A 25,366-nucleotide genomic window follows, 5' to 3' on the forward strand; every position below is an offset into this window, starting at 1 on the left:
CTGCCCGCGGAGGTGGTCTTGGCAGCCACACCGGAGCCATGGGCCCCACAGGAGAGGCAATGGCGGGGGGGGGGGGGGGCCGGTTCCTGAGGGTGAGGTGGCCCGGTCTGCATTTGGCACCGACCTCAGCGAGGGGCCCAGGCTGGGCGTTCTCCCTGAGTCCCCGTAGAGCCCCCACGGCACTGTGACACCCTCTACTCCAGAGGGAAATGAACATTCTAGAGGCATGCAACGTGGCACCCAAATGAGCACGTTCAAGTCCAAGTGCCCCTGCGGAGCGGTCCCCTTATGACCCTGGATGAGTCACCTAAGCTCTCCGCACCCCACCTGCAGGACGCGTGAGGCAAAGCTGCTCGCCCACAGCCAGCTGGACGGGCACGTGGGGCTGCCGCAAGCGTCCGAGGCCACGTGGACTGGGCCCACTGAGGCCACACAGACACACAGACAAGGGACTGTGCCCCCCGAGGCCACGCAGACACGGGACTGGGCCCACTGAAGCCACACAGACACACAGACAAGGGACTGTGCCCCCTGAGGCCACACGGACACGGGACTGGGCCCCCCAAGGCCACGCAGGCACGGACTGGGCCCACTGAGGCCACACAGACACACAGACAAGGGACTGTGCCCCCCGAGGCCACACAGACACGGGACTGGGCCCACTGAGGCCACGCGGACACGGACTGGACCCACTGAGGCCACGCAGACACACAGACAAGGGACTGTGCCCCCTGAGGCCACACAGACATGGGACTGGGCCCCCCGAGGCCACGCAGGCACGGACTGGGCCCACTGAGGCCACACAGACACACAGACAAGGGACTGTGCCCCCCGAGGCCACACAGACACGGGACTGGGCCTCCCGAGGCCACGTGGACACGGACTGGGCCCACTGAGGCCACACAGACACACAGATAAGGGACTGTGCCCCCCGAGGCCACACAGACACGGGACTGGGCCCACTGAGGCCACACAGACACACAGACAAGGGACTGTGCCCCCTGAGGCCACACAGACACGGGACTGGGCCCCCCGAGGCCACGCGGACACGGACTGGGCCCACTGAGGCCACACAGACACACAGATAAGGGACTGTGCCCCCCGAGGCCACACAGACACGGGACTGGGCCCCCCGAGGCCACGTGGACACGGACTGGGCCCACTGAGGCCACACAGACACACAGACAAGGGACTGTGCCCCCTGAGGCCACACAGACACGGGACTGGGCCCCCCGAGGCCACGCGGACACGGACTGGGCCCACTGAGGCCACACAGACACACAGATAAGGGACTGTGCCCCCCGAGGCCACACAGACATGGGACTGGGCCCACTGAGGCCACACAGACACACAGACAAGGGACTGTGCCCCCCGGGGCCACACGGACATGGGACTGGGCCCCCTGAGGCCACGCGGACACGGACTGGGCCCACTGAGGCCACACAGACACACAGACAAGGGACTGTGCCCCCGAGGCCACACAGACATGGGACTGGGCCCCCCGAGGCCACGCGGACACAGACTGGGCCCACTGAGGCCACACACACACACACACACACACAGGACTGGGCCCCCCAAGGCCACACAGATACAGACAGACACACACACACACACACACACACACACACACACACACACACACACGGGACTGGGCCCGCGAGGCCATGAAGACAGGACTGGGCTCGCTGAAGCCATGCAGACACGGGCTGTGCCTGCCAAGGCCACACACGCATGGACACACACACAGACACCACACACACAGACACACACACACATACCAACGGAGCCCGCCGAGGCCCCGGCCCGTGGGAACAGGGGGAGGGGTGGCCACACTAACAGGCCCCTTACCCAGCATCAGACAGCTTGGAGCTCTCCACAAAGTACATGCACTCCTTCTTCTTGATATTGTCGGGGATCCACGAACTGAGATTTTCTTGCTGAGGATAAAAAGGGCGCTTTGAGATCCCCGGGCAGTCATAGCAACACTGTTCGGGACAGCAAACCCTCCGCCACTCCCTGTCGAGCTACACGGGACTTTTCCAGAAGGCGTGAGCGGGGCGGGGGTGCCCGGCCCCCACTCTCAGGTGTGGGAGGAACAGCCCTGTGGGACCTCTTCCTCCTTTGCCCTACTTAAGTAGCACAGCACTTTCCCGTTTCTCTGTCAATGCTGCCTTCCTCGGGAATAAAGCAGTGCGGCGGGTAGGGGTGTGGACACCTGCCTCTGTCCAGACGAGACGGCAGGCCAACGCCCTCCCGCCACCTGACCAGGGGCCGAGGGAGTCAAACATGCCCTCAACACAGTCTTGTCTCGGGCCTTGGGGAATCTAGCCCAGGACGTCAGTGGTGCTCAGGGCCCTCCAGTGACATCGGAGACGTGAAGTCATCACACAGTGAAGTCAGAGGTGACGGCTTCCAGCGAGTTTCCCCGGGACGGGGTTGCCGTGCTTGCCTAACGCCCTCCCAACCAGACCAAGAACAGGAAGGGGCGTGTGATGCATGGAGGGGGCGGACCTGGCCACTGACCATTTTCTCCAGGTCCCCTTTCCCCGGCTCAGCCGAGCCTCTGCCCAAGCAAGAAACACACCCATCCCTGGGTGGTCGCCGTGTCCCACAAGGGCTCTGGGGGGCCCGGCGGAGGGGGGCCCTGCTGGCCACCGGAAGCCTACCTTCTCACTGTTGCCAAAGAGGTTCTGGGACCTCCTGACCTTGCGCAGGCTGCTGTTGCTGCGCCGGAGACTGGGGACCGTGCCCAGGTCAGCGACCCTCCGGGGCTGCACCCCAAAGGCCTCCTCCTGCTTGGAGCCGGCTTTCCTCAGGGTGGGGGGCTCCATCGTGAGGGCTGCCTCCACTCCAGCTGCCACGGTCTCCTCCCTCCCTCAGGACAGCCTTTACTCCAGCTCGTGAGGCCGAAGGTTCTGGAAACACAACATGGAGGGCTGCTGGAATAGATCAGAGAGGGGAATGAGGCAGGTGTCCTGACAGCACGGGGCACGTGCTTCCTCGCGTGGGGCCTGTCCACTCGTTGGTCGGCGCCTTTCCCCAGCTGCCCCAGCTCTGTCCGCCAGCAGGGGCCCCAGGTCGTCTGGAAGCACATGCACATCCCCAGGGCCCCAGAGGCCCATTTGTAGCCACAGCGACCTCAGGTCACTGTGAAGGGCCGGAGAAGGCACTCCATCCCCGTCCATGGGGCCGTCCTCCCAGCACAGGCCCAGAGTGCGAGGGCCTGGGGGGCGGAACGATTGCAAACGGGGAGCCACAGCTGCCCTGCACCCCGCTCATCTTGGGCCCGGCTCTCCCAGTTCCCCGCAGCCCCAGGCGCCGCTCCAGCTGGCCCCCTGTGGCCAGGTTAGTGGCACCTGCACGATGCCATCACTGCTGTTCTGAAAAGCGTGCAAGTCTGGGGGCTCAGCCGCCTCCACCCAGATTTTAACAGATGAGGCCACCCAGAGCCTTGGGCACCTGACCCTGGGAGAGGGCCGCTGCCAGGACAATACCCAGTGGAGCTGTGGGGTGGGGTGGCCCCAAACCAGCAGAGCCACTGGCATGCGTCTCCAGCCGGGGAGAGCTGCAGGGTGGGCTGTGCCCAGAAAAGCCATCGGGCAGGACCACCAGGCCAGGGGCCTTAAGGTTTAGGTTTGCTTGGACCCCATCACCCCTCCGGTTGCTCCCCTTCGGAGTGGGGGTGCCCGTCCGGTGCCCCACCATTGCTTGCCGGACAGGCCCACAGCCGGAGAGGAATCCGCCTCAGGATAAATGCAGCTGGGGTCTCCCCCACCCCTGACTCGGATGAGATTTAGATCAGACTCCGGAGTAGCTACTGGAATGCGTTAACACTCGGCTGTTGGGATGGAGTGAATGTAGTTCTCATGCGAGAAGGACATGAATCTGGGGGGCCAGGAGTGGACCGCTATGGTTCGAATGTGCCCCCCTTAAGTTCGCATGTGGAAACCGCTCCCCAGCGGTGATGGTAGTCGGAGGCGGGGCCTCTGGGAGGTGAAGAGGCCCTGACGACCGGGGGGTCTGTGCTCTGATGGAAGCCCCAGGGAGTGCCCTCGCCCCTTCCCCACCATGAGGACAGAAGTCTGCAACCCAGAAGGGGGCCCTCCCTCCCCCGTGCTGCCACCCTGACCTCAGCCCTCCAGCCTCCAGGGCTGTGAGAATAAACTTCTGTTCACAAGCTGCCTGAGTCTGGCAAGCCTCACACCTGAGCAGCCCTAAGGCCATCGCTGTCACCTGGCCCCTCAGGCAGGGCCAGGAGCCATGCAAAACGGCTCCCTGCTGGCTCCCCCCGGGGGGGGGGGGGGGGGGGGACTGGGGATGCTGACTGACCTTCTCTCTCCTCCCCTGCCCTCCCCTCCTCCTCCCTCCCCCATCCAAGTCTGGGCCCTGGAAGAGTCTGGAAACCCAGGGCTGACCATGACCTTACAAAATCCCCCATCCACCTTCTCTGGGGCTCCCCCCAAATCCAACCCTCCATCGTTTTCTTCACATATCACCAGAAGGCAGTTGTGGTCACCCCGGTTTGTAACTCTAACTCTTCATATGCAATGGCAAACACGTGTGGTAAGAACGATGAAAGTGGGGGCACCTGGGTGGCTCAGTGGGTTAAGCGTCCAACTTCAGCTCAGGTCATGATCTCACGGTTTGTGAGTTCAAACCCTGTCGTCGGGCTCTGCACTGACAGTGCGGAGCCTGCTTGGGGGTTCTCTCTCTCTGCCCCTCCTCCCAAGCGCTCACTCACGCTCTCTCTGAAAATACATAAATAAACTTAAAAAAAAAAAAAAAAGAGCACTTTGTAAGTAAATGACTTCCAAGAAGACAGGCACATAGATACATAAATAGACAGAACATGACGGCACACGGGCCTGCACATACAGTCACACAAAATGCACATCTAAGGGTTCACTGCAAAATTCTTTCAACTTTGTGTATGTTTGGAAATTTTTATTTAAAAAGTAGGAAAAAGGGGCGCCTGGGTGGCTCAGTCGGTTAAGCGCCCGACTTTGGCTCAGGTCACGATCCCATGGTTCGTGAGTTTGAACCCCGCATTGGGTTCTGTGCTGACAGCTCGGAGCCCGGAGCCTGCTTTGGATTCTGTGTCTCCCTCTCTCTCTGCCCCTCCCCGGCTCACACTCTGTCTCTGTCTCTGTCCCTCTCTGTCTCTCTCTCAAAACCAAGCAAACGTTTAAAAAAATATATAAATAAAAAGTGGGAAAAAAACCAAGGACACAGACTCAAAAAGTGGAACATAATGGTAGAAACACTAACGATAATAGATATATGATATAAGTGTATCTAGATAAGTGTCTCTGAAAAACAAACAAACAAATGCACATCTATAGATGCCCTTCAGCACAGGACCCCCGACAGACACGCGAAGCTGTTGCCATGGAGTGAGCGGGCCTGCAAGAGGCAGGGCCACAGTGGGGTGGATGTCCAAACGCAGGGCTGAGGAGGAGAGAGGAGTGGGAGGGGCCACGGGCAGCGAGCACAGGTGCATGGGGAGGGGCCACACGGCAGCGCCTGTGCCCAGGTGGGCCCCCCCATCCAGGCTCCTGCGGTCCGGGGGTGGCATGCTGGAAGGCTGTGCCCTGGCGACATTGGGAATAGACACCAAGTCCAAACAGAACAAAAGTCCTGAGGACTGTCCTTTGCAGCAGCCACCTAGGCCCTGACGCTGGGAACTCACAAAGACAGCGTCCCATATCCCCGCCCCATATCCCACCAGCCCAGCCCAGAAGGCTGAACCGACAGACTCCCTATGTGAGGCTATTCAGGGCACGCTGGCCAGACGTCCCCCACCCCCACCCCCCCTTCCCACTTCTCTTTCTAAACCGTTTGCCTGCTCCCTGCCCATCCCCAGGTCAGGCATCCTCTGAAATCCCTGCAGGGAAAACACTTTCCAGACTGTAAATAGCAGTACACCCATCAAAGGAAGTGCCTGCCGGCGGCGGCAATGGGCCCCGTGGTCTTGCGGTGGGTGGGGGTGGGAAAGCTGTGGTCAGAGCCTAAGTCCTAGATGTGGCAAGTTCCTCATCTCCCCAGGTCGGAGCAAGGCGCCCCCGGAAAGACTTCACCCTGGCCCCGTCGCAACGCCTGTGCCCGCACCCTGCCTGCAGCCTGGGTCCCCGCACCCCGCACTCCCGCCTGAGCCCAGGCCCGCATCTCCACCCCGGAGCTTACACTCGAACCTGCGCCCCTGCGGCGCCCCAGCGTGTGCCCCGCGCCCGCACCGGCACCCCGGCCTGCGCCCAGGCCCCCGCACCCGGCAGCGCACGCACCCCAGCCCGCCCTCTGCTTGTACCAGCAGCCCGGCCCGCGGCCCTGGACCCTGGGGGGCACCCTCCTCCCACCCCGCGCCCCCGCCCCTCCCCCAACCTGCGCCGGCGGCCCGCGCCCCGGCCCCAGCGCGGGTCCTGTCACGTCTCTCCGCACCCCGGTGTTGTCCATCCCCGGCGGCGGGCGGGCGTACCTGCTCGGAGCCGGCCCGTGTCCCCGCGTCACCCGCGCCGCTGCGCAGGAGCGCCAGCTGGCCCCGCGGGGCCGCCCGCATGTCTCGCCGAGCGTGCGTCCCGAGCGCGCGGTCCGCGTCGCCCGCAGCGCGCTCTGCGTCACCAGCCCGGGGCGCTCAGCCCGCGACTCCCGCGCCCGCCAGCGCCAAGGACGCACGGAGACGCCCCACCAGAGGGGACCCCCGCCCCGCCCCGCCCCGCCCCGGGCTCTTGGGCCAGTACCTGCCTCCTGAGGGAGGAGCAGCCGGCTTCTCCTTGAAAGGCCCGACGGAACCCCGTCGGGCAGGGAGGGGAGTGGGGGCGGGGGTCGGCTGGTGGGCGGGGCAGGAGACCGAAGTGGGCCTGGAGCCTGGGACCCACCTCCCCTACAGACCTCAGGATGCTCCTTCGCCGAGATGCCTGCAGCCACCCTCACCCCCGTCTTCCTGGAAGTACCCAAAGCCAGGAGACCATTCCCAGTAAGGCAGGGCCCGAGGGGGCAGGGAAGATCTAACCTCACAGCACCCATGTGGCAGGTGCTGGCCATGGGGTCCCACAGATGTCCAAACTCCACCCTGGTTGGACTGCCCCTTGGCAGTCCTCCTGCCTGGAAGGATAAGGATTCTGACTCCACCCCCTCACACAAAAAAGCTGACCGCAGCTTTCCTAAAGGTCCAGACCACCCCCCACAGTGCCCTCACCTCACAAAGACCACTGCCCTCTCCTTCCCAGACGCCAGTGCACAATGCCCCCCACAGTGGCACAATGCCACTCCCGGGCCCTGCACCTCTGCCAGCTGACTCCTGGCCGCCTGACCACGCCCTCATTTCCTCCCCTGGGCGTGCTGACCTAGTGTTCAGATTCCTGCCCATGACACCCTCCACTGGAAGGCCCCTGGCCTTTATCTGCCCCTGCCTCTCCACAGAGGGGTGAGCCACAGCGCCATGGGCCCACAGGACCCCTGTGGCCCATCAGAACCCCTTACGTAGAGCAGTGCTCAATGGATTTCTCAAGGCACTTTGATGGGCACAAAGGTGGTGGAGCCCTCCTCCGAAGCAGTCGGCACCCTGGAGGTAAAGGGTGGACAGCAGCGGGGGGTGTGACGGCGGGTGGCGCCCCCCTGTCACTGCTGCGTTGTCAGAGTCCGGCAGCCCAGGCCTTCGGCAGGCACCCGCCCAGGAGCTGGCTTGCCACCGCCCCCGGGAGGGGTCTTAGACCTTAGTTAATAGGCAAAGCAAGCAGAGACCCACCGGCGTCTGCAGCTGGTTTTTAGCAGCCGTGCCCAGACTCTGGGCTAGCGCTCCTTCCCTGGGGGGCCTTCTGGCCTGAGAGCCATTCCACTGGCTGAAAGCACATGGCGGAGGACCAGTTAATATTTCAAGAGACAGCAATCACCGCAGAGCTCTGGGGGGCAGGCACGGGCGGTCTGACTTTGGCTTCCGAGTATCCCAGGGCCAATGTGGGAACGTCGGTGAAGGGGAAGCAGTATGTGAAACAGGCTGCTGACCAAACATCAGCGCTCATGTCCCCCCTGTGGCTCCTTCCCTTCTAGAAAAAACCACACATTTCACAAGAAGGCCACGTTCTGTCCGCCAGGACACCGTTGCAAGAGCAATTATGAAACATCCATCCCATAAAAATAAAGAGGCCATAAAGCAGGAAAGCAGCAGTCCTGACTTTGATTGCGACTTGGCTCACATCCAGTTAAAGGAAACGCGGAGGACGTTTTCACAGCGTGGACCACATGGCCAAGGTAAAAAGTTCTGGCAGCGAAAAGAAAACTCAGTCAGTGAAAAAGAAAGCAGTCTGGCCACGTGGCATGGGCATGCTGTGGCCGGCTGTGAATAATCCACGGGAGCAGAGAAGCTGGCTGCTGGGGTGGGTCCAGGGGGTGGGGTGACAACACGGCCAGAGTCTAGGGCGGGACTGCAGCGGCTTCTCTAAGGGCCACTGGTAATGCTTCAGGATCCGCAGGCCCAGAGGCTCCAACTACTCAGCTCCGCTCCCTGCAGCCAGGAAGCAGCCATCAGCCACAAGTACATGGATGGGTGTGGCCGTGTGCCAATAAAACTTTATTTACAAAAACAGGCAGTGGCCGTGGCTTGCCGAGCCCTGGTCCGGGGACAGAGCACCAAGAGAAGTGGGCTTCATGCTGGGGACACCATCGTCCCTTCATGCCTTCATGCCTGAGGCTGACAGATCATCTGCATTCTGGGAATGACCTCTCAGAAAGGACGGTTGAGATGTGATGGTGACGAGGGAGCAAATCAGCGCAGGGGCCAATGCCCTGCACCACGTGCCTTCCCGACAGCCATAACAGGCAGCGCGTTTCCAAGCAACGGATATGGGGTCAGAGCTGGGAAGGACCCCTGTTGCATCCACGCGACTCCTGAAACAGAATGCTACGGGCACCGGTGACAGTTGCAACAAAGTTTATTACAATGAGAGGCAAGGCTGACCGATCAGGACCAACACTCTTGATAAGAGTGTGGCCGACCGATCGGGACCAACACTCTGGATAAGAGTGTGGCTCGAATAGCCGGGGTACAGAGTTTTTAAAGCCGATCGCATCGTTTTATCATTATCTGGGAACAGAACAGAGAAACAGTTCCCAGATGAGTTAGAAACAGTTGCCAGATGAGTCAGAAACAGTTATCGAATGAGGTGATTATTTTAGACTTTCTGCCGCTAAGTTGCAACCAGTGGATCTCCTCGCCCTTGTCTCTGATGCTCTTTTTTGAGGTTCTGTTTCCTTCATTGGTAAAGCCTGATTCACAAGAGTATGAAGTATGATTTACAAGAGTAAAAGCAAGGTTGTTATCTTTTGACCTTCAGTGTCAGAACAAAGTTGTTACCTTTGAAGCTAAGCGTTAGCCTTACAGTACAATTTAACCTTTACACCCCGAGGCCCAAACAACCTCTCAGGACACTGTGTTAAATGAACACATGCAGGCTACTCTTCTCTCGCAAGCCGCGTGAACGAGCCCGGACCCCACTCAGGTCTCCAGAGACGGCAGCCCCGGCCCCCGGCCCCCGGCCCCCGGCCCCGGGCCCACAGCCTGACCCCGCGAGAGGCCCCAGACCGGGCCAGCAGCCCCACGGCTCCCAGATTCCCGCCCCTCAGGCACCGTGAGGAGGTAATGTCTCCCGGCGTCAGCTGCTAGGTTTGGAGCCATTGTTACATAGCTGCGGATAACCGGGTAACCAAAGGGTTTGGAGGCTGGGGTAGGGGTGGGTGGAGAGAAGGGAAGCTAGGGCAGAAGCTGGGGCAAGTCCCAGTCACCCCCGGCCCCGCATGGTCAGAACACGATCGCCAGCGGGCCCAGCGTGGAGTCCCCCACCAGGCACAGCGCGGAGGGCGCAGGCAGTGGTTGTTGCCCTCAAGGGTATTCCTGGGTGTGAGAGGCAGCCGTCCCCACGCTGGCAGGCGAGGCCTCGGGGAGCCCTGGACAGCCGGCTCGGGGAGACGGGCCAGCGGCTCCAGGCCGGCCGAGTCCGGTGCTCTCCCAGGAGCCCCAGGGAGCTCTGAGGCCGGGTGGCCCTCCAGCTGTGCACCCAGAGCCACAGGGCCCGCCTTTGTACCCCAGCAGTGATAGGCCGGGGGCCGTGCCCGGGAGGGTCTCAGCTGAGAGCGGAGGCAGAACCGGAGGCAGAGTGGCTAAAACACACGGAGGCCGAGTCCCCAGAGGAAAACCAGGCAGGAGGAAGGTAGGCAGGTCTGGGGACGGTCCACCCTGGGGTGACCTTGCTGGCTACTGACAGTTTCTGCTGCCATCGGAGAAGCAGAGCTCACACCTGGAGGAGGTTCCTCCCTCTCCACCCCAGGACCTTCTTCTCTGCCACCGTCCAGCCCAAACACCCCGAACTTTCCTCTGTGCTTCAGTCCCCACCCGCTGTGGGGCAGCCCCCTGGGGATGAGGGCGGAGTGGTCAGCCCGTCCAGGGTCCTGGGAGGAGAGGAGGCCCCATCCCTGGGTCCCTGTCACGCCTGCTGGAGCAGTGCTATCTCCCAGACTGCACAGGGGCCAGGACCCCAGCAGAGGGAGGACCGTGCCTCCCAGCCTGGAGGCCACCTGGCCCCTCCCACTCCCCCTCCAACCCGGGGGCTTCAAGGAGCCGTAAGGAGGAGACGCTGGGGGTGTAGCTTCCAGAAGCTCACAGAAGTTCAGGGGAGCCACGCGGGTCTCTGGGACGTGGTGCTGGCAGAAATGAAACTCGTGATTCAGCTGGGCTAGAAGTGAGGGAAGGACACTGTCCTATAGTAGCCAGGGCCACGTGGGAATCCGGTGAGCAGAGCCCCAGAGTGACCGCTGGGAGAGGGAAGTTCCCCTGGAATAAGGAAGTGTGTGCAGGGGACACAAGGAGAGAACGTGGTGGGGGGCAGAAGACAAGGCATGTTCGGGCTGTCGCGTTTCCCACAGCAACCGCCAGTCTGAAGCAGCGGGTTCCCTTCTTCTCTGATGTTCCTCTGGGTCACTTCCCCTCCCTCACTCCCATCATCCACCTTGGGCATGTGGCTCAGGCCGGAAACCCGGGCTTTGCACAGCCAGCCGCAGAGCCGGATTCGGGGTGCATAGGACTGATGCCAGGCCAGTCCCCAAACAGGCACTTGAGTCACTGGGAAAAGCTTTCTTTCTGCTGGACTCAAGCAGCCACGGTGCAGGCCTGAAGCAGAGGGTAGACAGCATCTGATGCGGGCGAGTGTAAGCTGGGAGCGGGAGTAGAGGCCGGGCCCCAATAACGAAGGCCGAGGCCCTGGATCCAGCCACACTTGAAGCCACTGCCCTTGGCTTCTCGACGACGCCCACCCGTGTCCCCTCGGCTTCTCGACGACGGAAACCGGTGTTTCCGTTTTGGTTTAAGCAAATTGGTGCTGCATTTCTGCCTGTGTCAGGGTTCATTCCAGGAAGCAGGAGCCCTGGGAACATGGCAAAATAGGAGATGTGTTACAGGAGCTCATCTTTACACAGTAGCGGGAAGGAGCTGGGGACACAGAAGTCCGGGAGAAACTGGAGAAGGGGGAGTGAGAAGCAGTTCTCCCGGGGCAGGGGGGCAGATGCACAGGAGCGAGCTTGCAGGGGAGCTGGGGAGCTCGGCGTGGCCAGCTCTGGAAGCAGGACCACGAGGGGGGCTGTGGAGAGGTCTGTGGACGGCGGTGGCCTCTTCAGAGCTCTGCCACCATGAGTTTGCAGCAACAAGGGCTGCTGGCGGCAGGTAAGGCCACTGCCGGCAAGAAGAGGACAGACTTCAGGGAAGACCCTGGGCCCCCACCCCCACCCCGCCCTTCTGAGTCCATCCATCTCTCCCCATCTCTGCCCGGGACGGCCTTCCACCTCCTGTCTTCCACCTTCCAAAGCGCATGCAAATCTCTCGCCGGAGCTACACGGGGAAGGGAGTTCTGGGGATGCACAGTGACACATCCAAACCGACACACTTCTACTTCAGCAGGCAAGGAATCCTCACTTTACAAGAGTCACCTGAGTCACCAGGACCTTCAACCGGTTCACACCCCAGCCACCCTCTTGAACGGCCACACAGCCGGCAGGGGCTGCAGAGGCCCCCAGAGGCCGGAGGGCCGTAAGCACACCTGTCTCCTCCTTCCCTCTTTGCCTGGGTGCCTGGGTGCCTGACAGGGGCCCATCCTCAACTTCCGCTGAGAAGATTCCTCCCAGAGGCCCAGGCCTCCTGGACTCAGGGCCCAGTGGTTCCTGTTCCCCAGTGGTTAGTGCAGGGAAATCCACACACCCTGGACCTGAGGGTCGACCTACTCCAGGCGGACCTGCAGGGTCCCCACACCTTCCCCTGTCACCCCCATTGCCTACACAGAGCCTCCCAGGTGCAACCCTGTTGCCGAGAGCTGGGCCCTGTCCCACAGCCTCCCTGGCGTGGCTCACGCCCCACCTGGCCTGGTTCTTTTACCTGGACCACACCAGTCCTGGTAGGAGGAGGAGAGGCCATCTCAGCCAGGTGGGGACAAGCAGGGCCAGCAACTGCAAAGCCCCCTTCCCACATGTCCCCGGCCCACGGCCACAGCACCCCGTGCTCGGCCTGTTCCGCCTTCCCCAGGACCAGCTGCTGCAGATGCTGGCTTCCATCTGCCGGTGGCAGGTCACCCACACCTTGGGCAGACTCTCCTGTCACCTGATGCGGCTCCCAAGTTGGGACAGCCAGAAGGCCTCTGCAAGCTTGCACAGCCTGGGCTTCTTGGACTCTTCCTGCCACTCTCGGTGAGGCTGCACTCCTGTCCTGCCCTGAGACCTGGACAGGTCGCCAGAGCCTGATACTAGACCCAGGGTCCGTCTGAGAGCTCCGACTGGCACTATTTACGGGCTTTCTTCCTCCTCAAAGAACAGCACTGCTCTCCGTTGCCTGAGGAGGCTCACACACCATTCTGGGGGGGCCACCTCACCCACGCACTGATGAGATGCCTCAGGGCAAGAATCTGACCGATAAACTCACGGCACCCCGTGGCCCAGCAAAACACAGCACGTGGACAAACCCCACAGAACAGCAATAATTGCTCGACTTCCACGGGCAGACTTTCCTCTTTGTAAAATCCCTATGTCGTCTTTGTGATACAAGCGGCAGGGCTGAGAGGGACGGGAGACCCCATAGGAAGTCTACTCTCTCCCACGGCATCTCCCCCTCCTGTCGTGCAGTAGGCCCCTGGTACGGGCAGGCCCTCCGCCAGTCTCAGGGGCCCTGGGCTTCAGAGGTTGCTGTGACATCCTGGGAAAGCAGTCTCTGACCTCCGCTCAAGAAAAAGTTATTCTGACACTTCTTAAAACAGTAAGGAAGACTTTATTCAAGGCTATTGGAATAGGGGAGAGAGACTGGCCTCAACTCCAAATACAAAGACAAATGGGGTTTACAGCCAAGGTCAGCGTGGTGGCGGGGGGGGGGGAAACCCAGGGGACGGAAAAGTACTGAGACATCGTGGGTCGGGGGTCTTGCTAAAGGCAGGCGGAGACGATCAGATACCACCTGCAGGAGAACCGGATCAGACAGTGAGGGCGAACAGACATCAAGGGTGGAGCGACTTAGCAGGCTCTGATGATGGGCCGGGCAGGCCAAAGGCAGGACAGGGGGGCCAGTGGAAAAGAGGACAGAGGAGGATGACTACAGCTGGGTCCTGTCACCTTCAACAGCTCTGAGATCCCAAAGCCAGTCAACGTAAGCTGCGCCTCTGGCTTCTGAAACGCCTAATACGGGGGGGGGGGGGGGGGGGGGGGGGGGGGGGGGGGAGGGTACCTTTATGCTCAAGGGGAAAGGGAATCCACACGGGCCTAGGGCTGGCTTCGTATCTGAACAGTGTAAATCTCCGTTATTCAGGGAGTCAAGACACTGTCACGTCTACGTTCCAGGCTCCGAGCTTGGGGGCTCAAGAGCTAGAAGGCTCGGGGCTGGGGCGGTTCAGGATCTCAGGGCTCGAAGACTCAGAGCTGGGGTGCTCGGTGACTCGGTATCGCCGGTCTGTCCCGACGAGGGTCCTCACCTGGGTCGCAGCAGAATTACGTCAGAAGCAGACACTTCTCCGTCCCCCGTCCCCCCACGCCGCGCACGCGCAGGCCTGGACGCGCGCAGCCCGAGGGGCGGGGCGGGGCAGGCGAGGGCCGAACCGACGCGTCGAGCGCTCGCCCGGGCGGCCCCACCTCGCTCGCGCCGCTTCGCCCCTCAAGGAATGGCCAATGGGCTCGCAGGGCCCGCCCCTGACGACGCGGGCCCCGCCCCCTGGAGACAGGCCTCCATGGAGCCGGGAACCCGTGGCTAGTGGGCGGCTGGTCGAGGGCAGGACCGGGCCGGGGGCCGGGGGCCGGGGGCGGGTTCCGGGAGGCCCTCCACCATGAAGCTGACTCGGAAGATGGTCCTGTCCCGGGCCAAGGCCTCGGAGCTGCACAGCGTGCGGAAGCTCAACTGCTGGTGAGGGCCCAGAGCCCGGGGCCGTCCCCTCACGTCCTCCCCGCTGCCCAGCACCCCCGCCCGGCACCTGGGCTCTGGGCCGGGAGCGGGAAGGGTCTGCGGAGGGGCCAGAAAAGGGTTCGGGACGGAGGAGAGCAAGTGCCAGGGCCCCCCTCCCCAGCATGCAGGAAGTGCTGCCACCAGCCCAGATAGCCTTTGGCAAGGATCATTCCAGAATCTTTGCCCCCGCGGAGTGGTGGTGCTACAGACCCAGGCCCCAAACATCCACTCTTTGAGACAATTGGCATTACCGCGAAGTGTCTGTCAGCCCTCTAGATGGCATTGGGTCCAATGCAATGGACAAACGGGTAGATGGGGCAAACGGGTCCCCTCTGGAAGGGTCTGATTTCTGACATTGCCAGCCACTGGGAGCCAGGTCTACTAATTGGGTGGGGGATCGAGGTGATTAACACCATTTCTAGTGGGAAAGAGAGAGAGCTGAGACTCCCAAGTAAGGAATCCATAAACATTCTTGTAACTGGGCCCTGTTGGGGAGGGGCTGTCCCCAGGTGACTCCCTGTCTGGGGGGTGACCAGGTCTGGCTGGGCTGAGGAAGGACCAGAAGCACTCCATGAACTCTGGGAAGGTCTACAGGTGTTCACTGGGGACTCAAAGCGAGGCTTCGCGCACCCCTGTACACTGGACAGTTCAGGTGGGGCGTGGGGAGCCCAACCAGGGGCAGACCGGCCTCGCAGGAAGTGTCGGCAGATTGACCGCAGTGGGCCCTGCCTGTGCATTAAAAAGCCTTTCCCTCTGCCCTGGCACTTCTGACATTTGGCTCTGCCGTTTGTTCTCAACAATACGCTTCTTTGTCTTGCGTGGGGTGGCCATGCTTCCCCAGAGCGGGGAGAGACAAGGGCCCTATTTCAGGCTCTCTAGTGTTGGTCTCATAAGCTGCGTGTTCAGCCTTTGAACGTGGCCTGTTACAAGGACTTGCTTGTCTGCTTACATCAGCGAGGGAAGTGGTCCTGCCTTGCGGCAGCCTGGAGAGTGAGTGGGTCTTTGTGCCCTCCAAGTGGGGCAGCCCTCCAGCTCCTCAGTCTGAGAAGCACCCCTCAGGCACCAGGCATAAACAGTTTTCAGCCATGTGACAACTTTCGACACCTTTGTGAGTCATCTGGGCAAGCTTTCCCTCACTTTGTCATTGGAATCATAGAATTTTAGTTTGTAGACATTTGTCACTAATTTGTGTCCATTTGTTTTCTTACTCAGCTTTAACAGAATTAAAGTATGTCTTCTCTCTCCATAGGGGCAGCCGCCTCACAGATGTAAGTATTCTGCTGATCATCTCCAGATGCCCCTGGTCCCCAAAGGTGTCACCTGTCCCTCAAGAGAACTGTTGAATTTACAGAACCGCACACATTCAATTCAGCCCCTAATCTGGTACTTTGTTCATTTAGCAGTGCTTGGAATGTAGAATGACTAATGAAAAAACATACCCCGAGTGCCCAGCTTTATTCTGAAGTTCCTTTCAGTATTTAGTCGATGAAAGGCTTCGTGTCCCAGGTCTCCCAGGGGAGGGGGAAGGCTTTGGGTCACTGAGGAGTTGCTCGTTTTGGCCCTGTTCTTGGTCAGATCCGGCATTCTGCTCCCCACCCCCACCCCCACCCCCGGGCCACGGCGGGGAAGAGATGGGCACCTGGGGTGGGCGGGGGCAGTGCCCCGAGCTGAGCTCTGGGTCTGTGAACGAACGGTCTTGCCCTCTCCCTCTCCGAGAGTGAATGTCCCGGACTTACACACGGATTGTGTACCTGTCGTTTCTTTCTCACTTTTGTAACGTGAACCGTCCCTTTCCTTGAAAACAGTCAGAAGTGCTGCTGAGACACTGGGCTATCCAGAAAAGCTGATTCCACCTCCTGCTATAGCTGAAATGCTGCATATTCAGCAGCCCCCCAAAACCCCTAAAACCCAAAAATGCCACTGTAGCAGAAAACAAACCCATTGCACGTGTAAAGCACTCTGAGCCAACCGTGAGCCTCTGGAGGTCAAGGGCCTCATCTGGCTCCACGCCTGACACGTGGCAGCACAGACGTTTGTGGGGGCTGTACCCCCCATCGGCCTTCCAGGCTGACTTTATGGACCCAGCCAAGCGCCCCATTGGTCTTTTCCCTGAATCAACAGTATTAATGTGGTGTGAGTTCCACTTCCAATCCTGTCTCCCTTTTGCCCCAGCTCCGTTGGCCAAGCCTTCTCCCCGTGCCTCAGGGACAGCAAAAGAAAGGTTCTCTGTCCATGCAGGGGCCATTGAGGTCCCCTCCCCTGATGTCTTCTGCGGGCATCTCAGGGATCCTGGCGGCGTCTGATAGCGGCGATGCTCTCCAAAGTCCTAGACAGAGCGCGTGCTTCTTCATGTTGAGGGGGTGTCGGGGTGCAAAGCGGAGTGTCGTGCGGAGACTGCCTGCCGTCACCTGTCGTGTCAGCCCCCATGAGGCCAGCGGCTGCCCCGCGTAGGCGCGGAGGGCTGAGATGGGGCTGTCTGTGGTGCCACCCCGTCCCTGTGCCGGGCTCGCGGAGAGAGCGCCTGGCGGTGCCTGCCATCACATTCCTTTCCTTCCTAGGTCTCCATCTGCCGGGAAATGCCCAGCCTGGAAGTGATCACCCTCAGGTACCTAAACGCTTGCTGTGCTCTGAGTCACGGGGCTCAAAAGGAGAAGGCTCAGATCCCCTCGCATAATCTGAAAGCTCCCAACAAGAGTCTGTCTGGGGGCGTGGGGGTGGGGAGCTTCTGTGCGCGGAGCAGTGTCGGCGGCACAAGGCCTGGCTGTGCCTCAGCCCCCCTGAGCTCTGCCTCCTTATGAGGGGCCCCTGGCCGTCCCCTCGAGCACGCCCCGCTGTATCCGTGCCCAGCCTCACCATGCTCAGTGGGTACAACCCCCACGTGACGAGCAGCTGCGCTCAAGGTGGCCACGTCCGCCTCCAGCACCCCCACCGTTTCTGCCCTCTGGTTCCGGAGCTGCCAGGAGCTCCACCAGTGTCCCCGCAAAACACGGCCTCTGACCGATCATAGCCACCTCTTCCGGAGGCCTTGGCATCTTAACAGACTAGGGAATCCGTGGATGAACCAGGTGCCGTCGGGACTTCTGGCAGCTGGGCCGTTTGGAGAAAGCCCTTGAGTCATCACCGCTTGCCAGATGCTGGCCCTCCCACGTCGGGCAAGACTCAGATCCCTGGGCCTCAGTTTCCCTATCTGTAATATGGGAATAATACCAACGCCTGCCCCTTGGGGGCAGTGAGGAGGGGCTGCAGCGCTGAGCCAGTGCGCACACACCAGCTGTCACTGTCACCGCCTCGTATCCGTGAAGCCGAGGTTTGAGCCCACACCCCAGGAAGCCTTACCTGACAAATATATTGCCTTTCATTCCCCAAAGTAGCAGGAAACCTGGAGGTAGGCATGGCTTGAACCCCGGCTCTGCCGTGCCTGGAGTGGTTTGGGGCAGGTCGCTGGGCCTCTCTGAGCGCCCTTGTGGACGGCTCTGAGAAAGGACAAGGCCCAGGGTTGTTGACTGAGCCCAGGTTCCAGGGCCTGGGTATCTGGCGGCACTGGGACTGGGTATAAATTGCCGTGTGAACACAGGGTGCCGGTCTTTGGTGAGGTGCAGTCATTTCCCTGCGGTCTTAGACCTCGTGTGTACAAGGGCTGTCTCAGTCTATTCCGGAGCCGCAAGTCCAAGATGAGGGTGTTGGATTTTCGGTGTCTGGTGAGACCTGTTTTCCGGTTCACACGCCATTTTCTCGCTGGGTCCTCAGGTGGGGGCAGGAGCGAGGGAGCTCGGGGGTCTCTTTCCTAAGGTCCCGTTGTGAGGGCTCCCCTGACCCAGCCATCTCCAAACACCGTCACCTCGGGGGGTAGGTTTCAACGTATGAGTTTGGGGGGCACAGACATTCAGTCCAACTACAGATAGCCCGGTGGTCGAGGAGGAGGACCGGGCCAGTGTGTAGCCTCGGGTCCCACCGCACCCCTGCCTGTGCCTTGGGCAGCTCCCGCACACCTTGAGGGCTGGTAACTGCGGTCAGTGAGTGTTCAGAATTGCAGGGGTGTCCCTGGAAGAATCAGGACATCGCTGCCGACGCAGATACAGACTCCAGAGAGAATGTTCTAGATAGGTCTCGTCGGGCAGGGTCTCTTGGAGTGGCCGCACCCGTGCCCTCCGGCTCTGCAGGGAGCAGCAGCGTCCCCAACGCTGTGGAGGAGGAGCTCCCACCAGGCCCACGAGGACGCTGGGCTCTGAGCTCAGCTGGACACTGCGCTGAGCGTGTGTTCACGGTCCGTTTGCTTTTGTGGAGGTGCGAGCTTTCTGCTTGTGTCCACTTAGACCGTAGAGTCTCTGCCTAGATGCCTGGGCGATCTGTCTGTGGGTGATGTGCTCACATCTCTGCGGAAAATGTAAACCCATATACCCTGCTGCTCAAGCCGGGGCTCAGAAGTTCGGTGCCCAGCGTGTGTAGGGTAGGGCTTCCTTGTATTTGCTGTGGGTTCTGCTGGCTGCTGCCTGCTTTGGGGCAGGGAGACGGTCCCTTGGAGGCCTGTTTCCTGTCCTGTGAGGGAGAGTGGGCCCTCCTACCTCCCCATTGACTCGGTGAGCCTAACAACTCACCGAGCTGGGGGTTGCTCACTGCTGCCCGTACTCCCGACGCTTTCTCCTCGCCCCGGGCACCTCGTTGAACGTGACTCGTGCCTCCCAGCTTCGATCAGCTTCCCGGGGGAGGGCGGATGGGCGCGGGCCTTACAGCTGACACCGTGCTGTCCCCGTGCAGCGTCAACAGCGTGTCCACCCTGGAGCCCGTGAGCCGCTGCCAGCAGCTGAGTGAGCTGTACCTGCGGAGGAACCGCATCCCCAGCCTGGCGGAGCTCTACTACCTGAAGGGCCTGCCGCGGCTGCGCGTGCTGTGGCTGGCGGAGAACCCGTGCTGCGGGCCCGACCCACACCTCTACCGCATGACCGTCCTGCGTAACCTGCCGCACCTGCAGAAGCTGGACAACCAGAGTAGGTGTCCGCGCCGCCCCGACGGGGCCCCTCCTCTCCCCCGCCCTTCCCGCGTGTTGCTGATCCTTGCGGACCTGGCAGGTGTACCCCACCCCCCACCGTGGTCTCTGGGGAGAGCCCCCAGGTTTGCACCCCTCACTTCGCAAGCGTGAGTGGGGCGAGGGGCCCTGGGCGCGGCCCCACGCTGCCCATCGGCCCCACTGTCAGAGCAGACTTGTTTCCGCTGCCCTTTTATTGTCAGAATGCGCTGCTGCACTTCCCTGAGCGCCCTGGCGAGCGCGTCGAGGGTCCGGGAGGGCTGGCAGCGTCCCTGCAGGCAGAGGGGACCCTTGCCCTCTAAGCACCGGGTCCCCTGGTTTTCCTGTTGGAGGCGGGAGGGCGCCTCCCTGCAGCCCGGGTCGGCGCCACCCCCGTTGTCCGGGACCCGTGCCTGTTTCCTGGGGTCCACTGTAATGGCCGTGCCGGTCCCTGGCCCTCCCCACATGTGTCGTTCTGTGCCCTGGATGAGCAGTTTTCATATACGTTAACTCCGGGAAATTGAGCCACGTGTGAGTGAAACGGACTAAATACTGTGCACTCTGTTCCTTTTTAAAGTGTACCTTAATTTCACTTCTTTTTTTTTTTTTTTTAATGTTTTATTTATTTTTGAGACAGAGAGAGAGAGCGTGAGCAGGGGATAGTCAGAGAGAGAGGGAGACACAGAATCCGAAGCAGGCTCCAGGCTCTGAGCTGTCAGCACAGAGCCAAATATGGGGCTTGAACTCACGAACTGTGAGATCATGACCTGAGCTGAAGTCGGACGCTTAACTGACTGAGCCACCCAGGCGCCCCTCACTTCTTATGAATACTTGCAGAACTGCTGAAGTTCAGGCTCTCATCCAGCACATGCCAGGGTCGACCCCACCGTGCTGTTGAGCTGGCCAGCGGGGCGGACAGGCATGCCTCTTGTCTGAAGCAGAGCTGAATGCTGTGGTCCAGGGGGCTTGTGGCGGGGAGTGGGGGGGGGGGGGGGGAGGGAGGGTCCGCACTGATGTTTCTGCTCCCTTCCCATCATCTGAAGCGGTGACCGAGGAGGAGCTGTCCCGAGCATTGCTGGAGGGAGAGGAGGTCACGGCCCCCGGCGGAGAGGGAGCAGGGAACGGCCGGCCCGAGCTGTCCTACGGCCTGAGCGCCCTGAACACCGCCGCCGAGATCCAGCGGGACGCGCTCAGCTGTGGCGAGGAGGAGGCCAGGTGAGGCCGGAGGGACGGCAGGCCTGTCCCTGGGGTCCTGCTGTGGGGCCAGTGGGCCTTTCCCGGACCTACATGACTGGGGAGTGAGGGAAGGGAACCCCCCAGGGTGGTTCTTCCCCATCCCGGGTGCTCAGTAGCCCCCCAGCCTGCTTTCTGCTGTGTGTCGCAAGGCTCAGGGCCCGGGGCCTGTGTGGGTCTGGACCAGCCCTGGCCCTGGAGCAGCCCTAAGGTGGGGGTGGGTGGAGCGGGACCGGCGGGCACGGGAGCATTGCTGGGCCCAGCACTGCAGAACCTGAGGGAAAGTCACGTGGCTGTGACCGTGGCCTGCTGAGCTGCCACGGGGGAGGGGATGGGAGGGGTGTGTGCCCCGAGGGAGGGCCCTCTGGGCCACAGCATTGCCAACACGGCTGACACGGCCTTGGGGGGCGGGTTGCACTGTCGTGGATGTTTCTGAGCATAAACCGCACATGGGGAATGTTGCAGAAACCGTTGCTCCCAGTGAGGCTGTCGGGCTGAGTCCAGGTGACGGCAAAGCCACCTGTTCCGTTTGCCCTGCGTGCGAGACCATATGGACGCCACCTTGGTGGCAGGCTTTGCAGCCCCTGCTCTGCGTTAGCTTTGTGTGTTCAGAGCGCCCGGCCCTGGTGGGAGCCCAGGCACAGCAAAGTTGTCTCTGGCGGGGGTGTGGAGGGTAGACCCACCGTCCCCCTGCCCCTTCCCCACCCCGTCCCCCCCAGTCCCCCCCCCGCCCTTCCCCTGCCCTGTCCCCCCCACCCCATCCCCCTGCCCCTACCCTGCTCCGTCCCCTCCCATCCCCCCGCCCCTCCCCCACCCTGTCCCCCAGAAACATCACAGAGTGGCAGTCTGCCTCCCTCGCTGCGCTCAGCCTCCGGAGGGTTTGACATGGGGCCCCGAGCAGGTCAGGCTCACACACCCTGTGCTCTCTCTCCCACCTGCAGCGTCCAGGGCCAGCTCAGCCCGAAGCCCCCTTCCCGGGACCCGTTCCCCTCCTTCTCACAGAGGGAAGCCGTGAGCGGTCGCAGGAACAGGGTGAGTGTGACAGAGACAGCCCGGCTGGAGGTGGCTGCCACTTCCCTCTGCCCAGGATGTGGAGAGTGGGGGCGGCGGGGTGGGGGGGATGGTCGGATGGGCTGGAGACACCCAGGGACACCGAGCCAGGCCCCAGAGGGCGGGACGCTGGCTCTAAGCTCAGTCAGTGGGAAGGAGCCGGCCTAGAGAGAGAGGAGACCCCCCCCCACCAACAGCTGCAGGAGAGCCCTGGCTCTGGCCTGGGGGCGGGGCGGCTGCTGTGGTGGCACGAAAGCTGCAGGGGTTCGCTGCTGGGGGGCCTCCCGCCTGCAGGTGGACAGTCCTCATCCCTGGGAGGAGTAATGGGTTGTTGACAAGAAGTCGGTTATGTGGGCAGCTCGGTCAGAGACCCCGGTCCCTTCCAAGTGTCTGTCTACCTCCTGGGTCGTTCTGGCTCGTGCTGGGGCTTGTTCCCCTGCTGGTCACAGGGCTGGCCCTCCGATCCAGGCTCACACCGTTTCTTCCCGTGTGTGTCCCCTCGTTGGTAAAGAGCAGCTGTCGCGTGTACCCCCAGCCAGCAGGCCCGGCTTCATCAGCTGGAACTGCTCACGTCCCCAGTGGGAGCCGTCATTGGCCAGGGGGACAGGGTTACCGCCATTAGCTTGGCCCGGTGGGGACCCCGCCACCTGGTCACGTGGGAGGGTGCTGCCTGAGCAGAGCCACGGGACTGGTGCGGGCCCACGAGGGAAAGGCTCCACAGTCGGGGGGCGGGGGCCGCCAGCACCCCCTCGAGGAACTCGCCAAGCTTGTGGGGGGCACAGAGGGAGAGGGACCGAGGCCCTGTGCCGGGGAGGGGCCGACCCACCCTCCGGGAGAAGCGTCCCCCCAGAGCCGCCGACAGAAGTGACCGCAGACTGAATGCCAGTCTTGGCAGCTGCCCCCGGGGCCTGGGGACCACACCCCGCACAGCTGACGGTTCCACGCAGGGTGTGTGCGTGGGGTCAGCTCAGCAGTCTATGCAAGCCTCTCCGACACCTTTCAGGAGGAGCCCCCACGTACGCAGCCCCGGGGCAGGTCAGGCCCTGCAGGCAGGGCGAGGCCCGAAGCTCCCTGCTCCGCAGGCCCAGGCCTCTGGAGGGCACTGGTGAGGGGGGCGGGGGGAGCCCCGAGACTCAACGCTGACCCAGCTCAGTGCCCTCCACAAACGCAGACTCAGAGTCACCAAAGCAACTTCTGGGGACGGGAAAGAAGGAGGCCCTGGTTGTGCTGTGAACGTGGACCTGGACCGTGGCTCCTCCCTCCCCCAGGGGTGGGCAGGGGGGTGTCCTAAGGGCAGAAGGCCAGGGGGACCCTGGAGATGTAGGGAGATGGGGGTGGAGCGGGTCACCCGAGCGTTGCTGAAGCCACAGGTCAGCGCTCTGGTGCGCGCAGGGACTCTGTGGCTCAGCCTGGTGACCCTCTGAGCACGTCCCTTTGCTCACACGCGACTCTCCTGTCACCCCACGAGAAGAACGAGCGGGAGCAGTCCTCACGTGCAAAATCCTTTCTTGCTCAAGTGCAGACAGAAACCTGTGGTGGGTGCACGTGTGCACACGCGTGGCACACGTGAGCACACGTGTCTGGTCACACGTTACTGATCGCCGTCCTGGGCCACTCACTCCCTTCTGCCTCCGGCTGCCTGGCTCGCTGTGTGACTGAGGGCCGGCCGCTTAGCCTCTCTGGGCAGTGCCCGCAGGCGGCCGCGGCTCTGTCTGCCTGAGGGCCTGCCCGGTGTCTCCTGTCTGGAAGGCTGTTCACCCGGGACGTGCACATCGGGGTGGGGGCGGCCTAGCCGTGCCCGGCCTGGCCCTCAGCCAGCGACTCTGTGCCCCCAGAACAATGTCCTGACCGCCATCCTGCTGCTGCTGCGGGAGCTGGACGCCGAGGGGCTGGAGGCCGTGCACCAGACCGTGGTCAGCCGGCTCCAGGCTCTGCACAAGCAGGAGCCGCAAGAGGACGTGGAATGACGGTCAGCCGGGACCCGAGCCGCCGGGCCTTCCTCCCAGGACCCTGTGCCCCAGCATCTGGGAGGTGTGGGGTCCACAGCCACGGCCTCCACTGCATCCTGAGTGCCCGCACGCGGGCTGTGTCCCCAGAAGCTCAGCCCCGCCTGGGAAGGCCACGCCCCGGGTGTAGGAGGCGGGAAGGGCGCCGGGCACTGCGCCGGGCACGCTCCACTGTGCGGGGCCCAGGTGTGTGCCGCCCGCCTCGCCTCGCCTCACCTCTTCTCAGGTGGCGTTGCAGCCACTGTCCCTAATAAATATCTTCCCCAAGTCCAGTCTGGAAGCAGACGTCTCCTAGGAGACGGACGTAGCCTTGACGTTGTTTTGGAGCTGAGGGCCACGTGCACGTGCATTTCCCCTGTCGGCTCTCCCACCGGGTCGGGGGTAGATTCCGCCCAGGATGGTGCCGTCCCTGAAGCCGCAGCGGCTCTGGGCTCCGCCTCAGCCTCGGCAGACCCACGCGGCCGTGCCCACCGCTGCCCACCTGGGAACGTGTTTGGCAGGGTGCAGGGGTCTGTACACCGTGCGGGGGGAGGCCGGGGGTGGGCAGGCCCGCGCTCCTGTCTGGGGACTCAGGTACAGCCGAGGGACAGGCAGCGGGGCCGGGGAGGATGCCCGGAAACCGCATCTAAAACGTGTTCTCCCGTGGGCAGAGCCACAGGCCTTGCCGTGGTGCACAGGCCCCGAGTGGTAGCGTTGCAGCCCGGGGCCCTTCCTCCTGCCCCCCAGCAGCTCCGGGGGCCGGGGAGGAGCGTGGCCTCTGAGCCATTAGTCTTACTGGTGCTGAAACGGCGGGACCGGAGAGGGGGGTTCCCTCCGCCCCGGCTCCCGTTAGTGTCTGTGTCGCCGTGCAAGCGAAGGGGTGGGACTTCACCCACCGTGTGCGAGAACCCAGATGGGGTGACTGCCGGGGAGACCGTGGCCGTCCTAGAAGGTGAAGCCACACTCAGGCAGGCCGCGCTCGCACTGGCCCGGCCACACCGGGCGGGTGGCGGATATCGGGTGTCGTGGCTCCTCGGGACCTGGGGGGCGGAAGCAAGGGGTCGCCACGTGGGGGTGTCCGGGAGGGTGGCCGCAGGGTCCGCGCGTGCCTTCTGTTGTACGTATGGATGGTTGTCACGCTCAATAAAGCGTTGTCTTTTTCAGAGCCAGTTGGGGTGGTCATGTTAAATCCAGAACATCTTCCCTTTCCTCGCCCACCAGGCAGCCCACACCAGCTTCCCGCCTGCCCACGACCTCGGTTAGTGACCTTGAATCCGCCCCACCAGGCAGCTCAGAAGGGCCTGAAGTCCGGTGGTCCCGGTTGACACGCCTGTCCCGGCTGTCCTTGAGCCAAGGACCCAGCTAGGCCGTGCCCGCGCCCCTGAGCCTCTGTGAGTCACAAACAGGGGTGTTGGAGCCTCTATGTTTGTGGCTGGAAACCCCCCCAGGCTGGAAACCAACACCGTCCCCTTGGGGGGGGGGGGCGCAGAAGTCCTGAGCGAACTCCAGCCCACAGCTGAGCCCTGCTGCCTGCCCACAGCCCCTTCCCAGGCACGGCCCACCACCTGCTCGCCACGACCTTCCTGCGGTGCCCGCCCCACCCACCCCTGTGCACGGCAGGACCCACAGGAGGGATCCGCCGTGGGC

At 62.4% G+C, this 25,366-nt stretch overlaps 2 protein-coding genes and 1 long non-coding RNA gene across 12 annotated transcripts in view; 2 read left to right on the top strand and 1 right to left on the bottom strand.

The window, feature by feature from the left end:
- TRPM2 (transient receptor potential cation channel subfamily M member 2) overlaps positions 1-8,041 on the bottom strand; it is a 58,378-nt gene extending 50,337 nt beyond the window's left edge. For 3 of the 8 annotated variants that reach the window (XM_042903258.1, XM_042903265.1, XM_042903266.1), the window contains exons 1-3: positions 6,473-6,649; positions 2,667-2,939; positions 1,849-1,937 (exon numbers count right to left, since the gene is read on the bottom strand). In XM_042903258.1, the coding sequence (XP_042759192.1) occupies positions 1,849-1,937; positions 2,667-2,831 (254 nt within the window). In that variant the 5' untranslated portion in view covers positions 2,832-2,939; positions 6,473-6,649. Of the gene's footprint in view, positions 1-1,848; positions 1,938-2,666; positions 2,940-6,472; positions 6,650-7,006; positions 7,167-7,192; positions 7,273-7,741 lie in introns of those variants that run through there. The other 5 variants (XM_042903262.1, XM_042903259.1, XM_042903260.1 and 2 more) reach the window with 5 other exon arrangements.
- On the top strand, positions 7,483-8,928 carry LOC122198591. The gene is made up of 3 exons (XR_006193049.1): positions 7,483-7,564; positions 8,044-8,244; positions 8,580-8,928. It is a non-coding gene; the product is annotated as an uncharacterized LOC122198591 (long non-coding RNA).
- A 629-nt stretch (positions 8,929-9,557) lies between these two features.
- CFAP410 (cilia and flagella associated protein 410) lies at positions 9,558-24,877 on the top strand. Of its 3 annotated transcripts, none has more exons than XM_042903292.1 (7): positions 9,558-10,199; positions 15,699-15,717; positions 17,008-17,054; positions 19,205-19,434; positions 20,495-20,666; positions 21,626-21,716; positions 23,570-24,877. In XM_042903292.1, the coding sequence occupies exons 3-7, from the start codon at positions 17,026-17,028 to the stop codon at positions 23,699-23,701; spliced, it is 654 nt and encodes a 217-aa protein (XP_042759226.1). In that variant the 5' UTR covers positions 9,558-10,199; positions 15,699-15,717; positions 17,008-17,025; the 3' UTR covers positions 23,702-24,877. The 3 variants fall into 3 exon arrangements, with proteins under 3 accessions (XP_042759226.1, XP_042759224.1, XP_042759225.1); XM_042903290.1 differs by lacking the exon at positions 9,558-10,199 and adding an exon at positions 14,263-14,410; XM_042903291.1 differs by lacking the exon at positions 9,558-10,199 and adding an exon at positions 14,326-14,410 and having other exon boundaries at positions 15,662-15,717.
- Positions 24,878-25,366: the final 489 nt, after the last annotated feature.

The sequence above is a fragment of the Panthera leo genome, chromosome C2, assembly GCF_018350215.1.
Source record: "Panthera leo isolate Ple1 chromosome C2, P.leo_Ple1_pat1.1, whole genome shotgun sequence".
Taxonomy (NCBI): Eukaryota; Metazoa; Chordata; class Mammalia; order Carnivora; family Felidae; genus Panthera; species Panthera leo.

Coding starts and splice junctions, on each gene's coding strand:
- CFAP410 (XM_042903290.1), top strand. CDS start 14,334: ATGAAGCTGACTCGGAAGATGGTCCTGTCCCGGGCCAAGGCCTCGGAG. Junction 17,055..19,204: donor CTGGAAGTGATCACCCTCAG/GTACCTAAACGC, acceptor GTCCCCGTGCAG/CGTCAACAGCGTGTCCACCC. Junction 21,717..23,569: donor TGAGCGGTCGCAGGAACAGG/GTGAGTGTGACA, acceptor CTGTGCCCCCAG/AACAATGTCCTGACCGCCAT.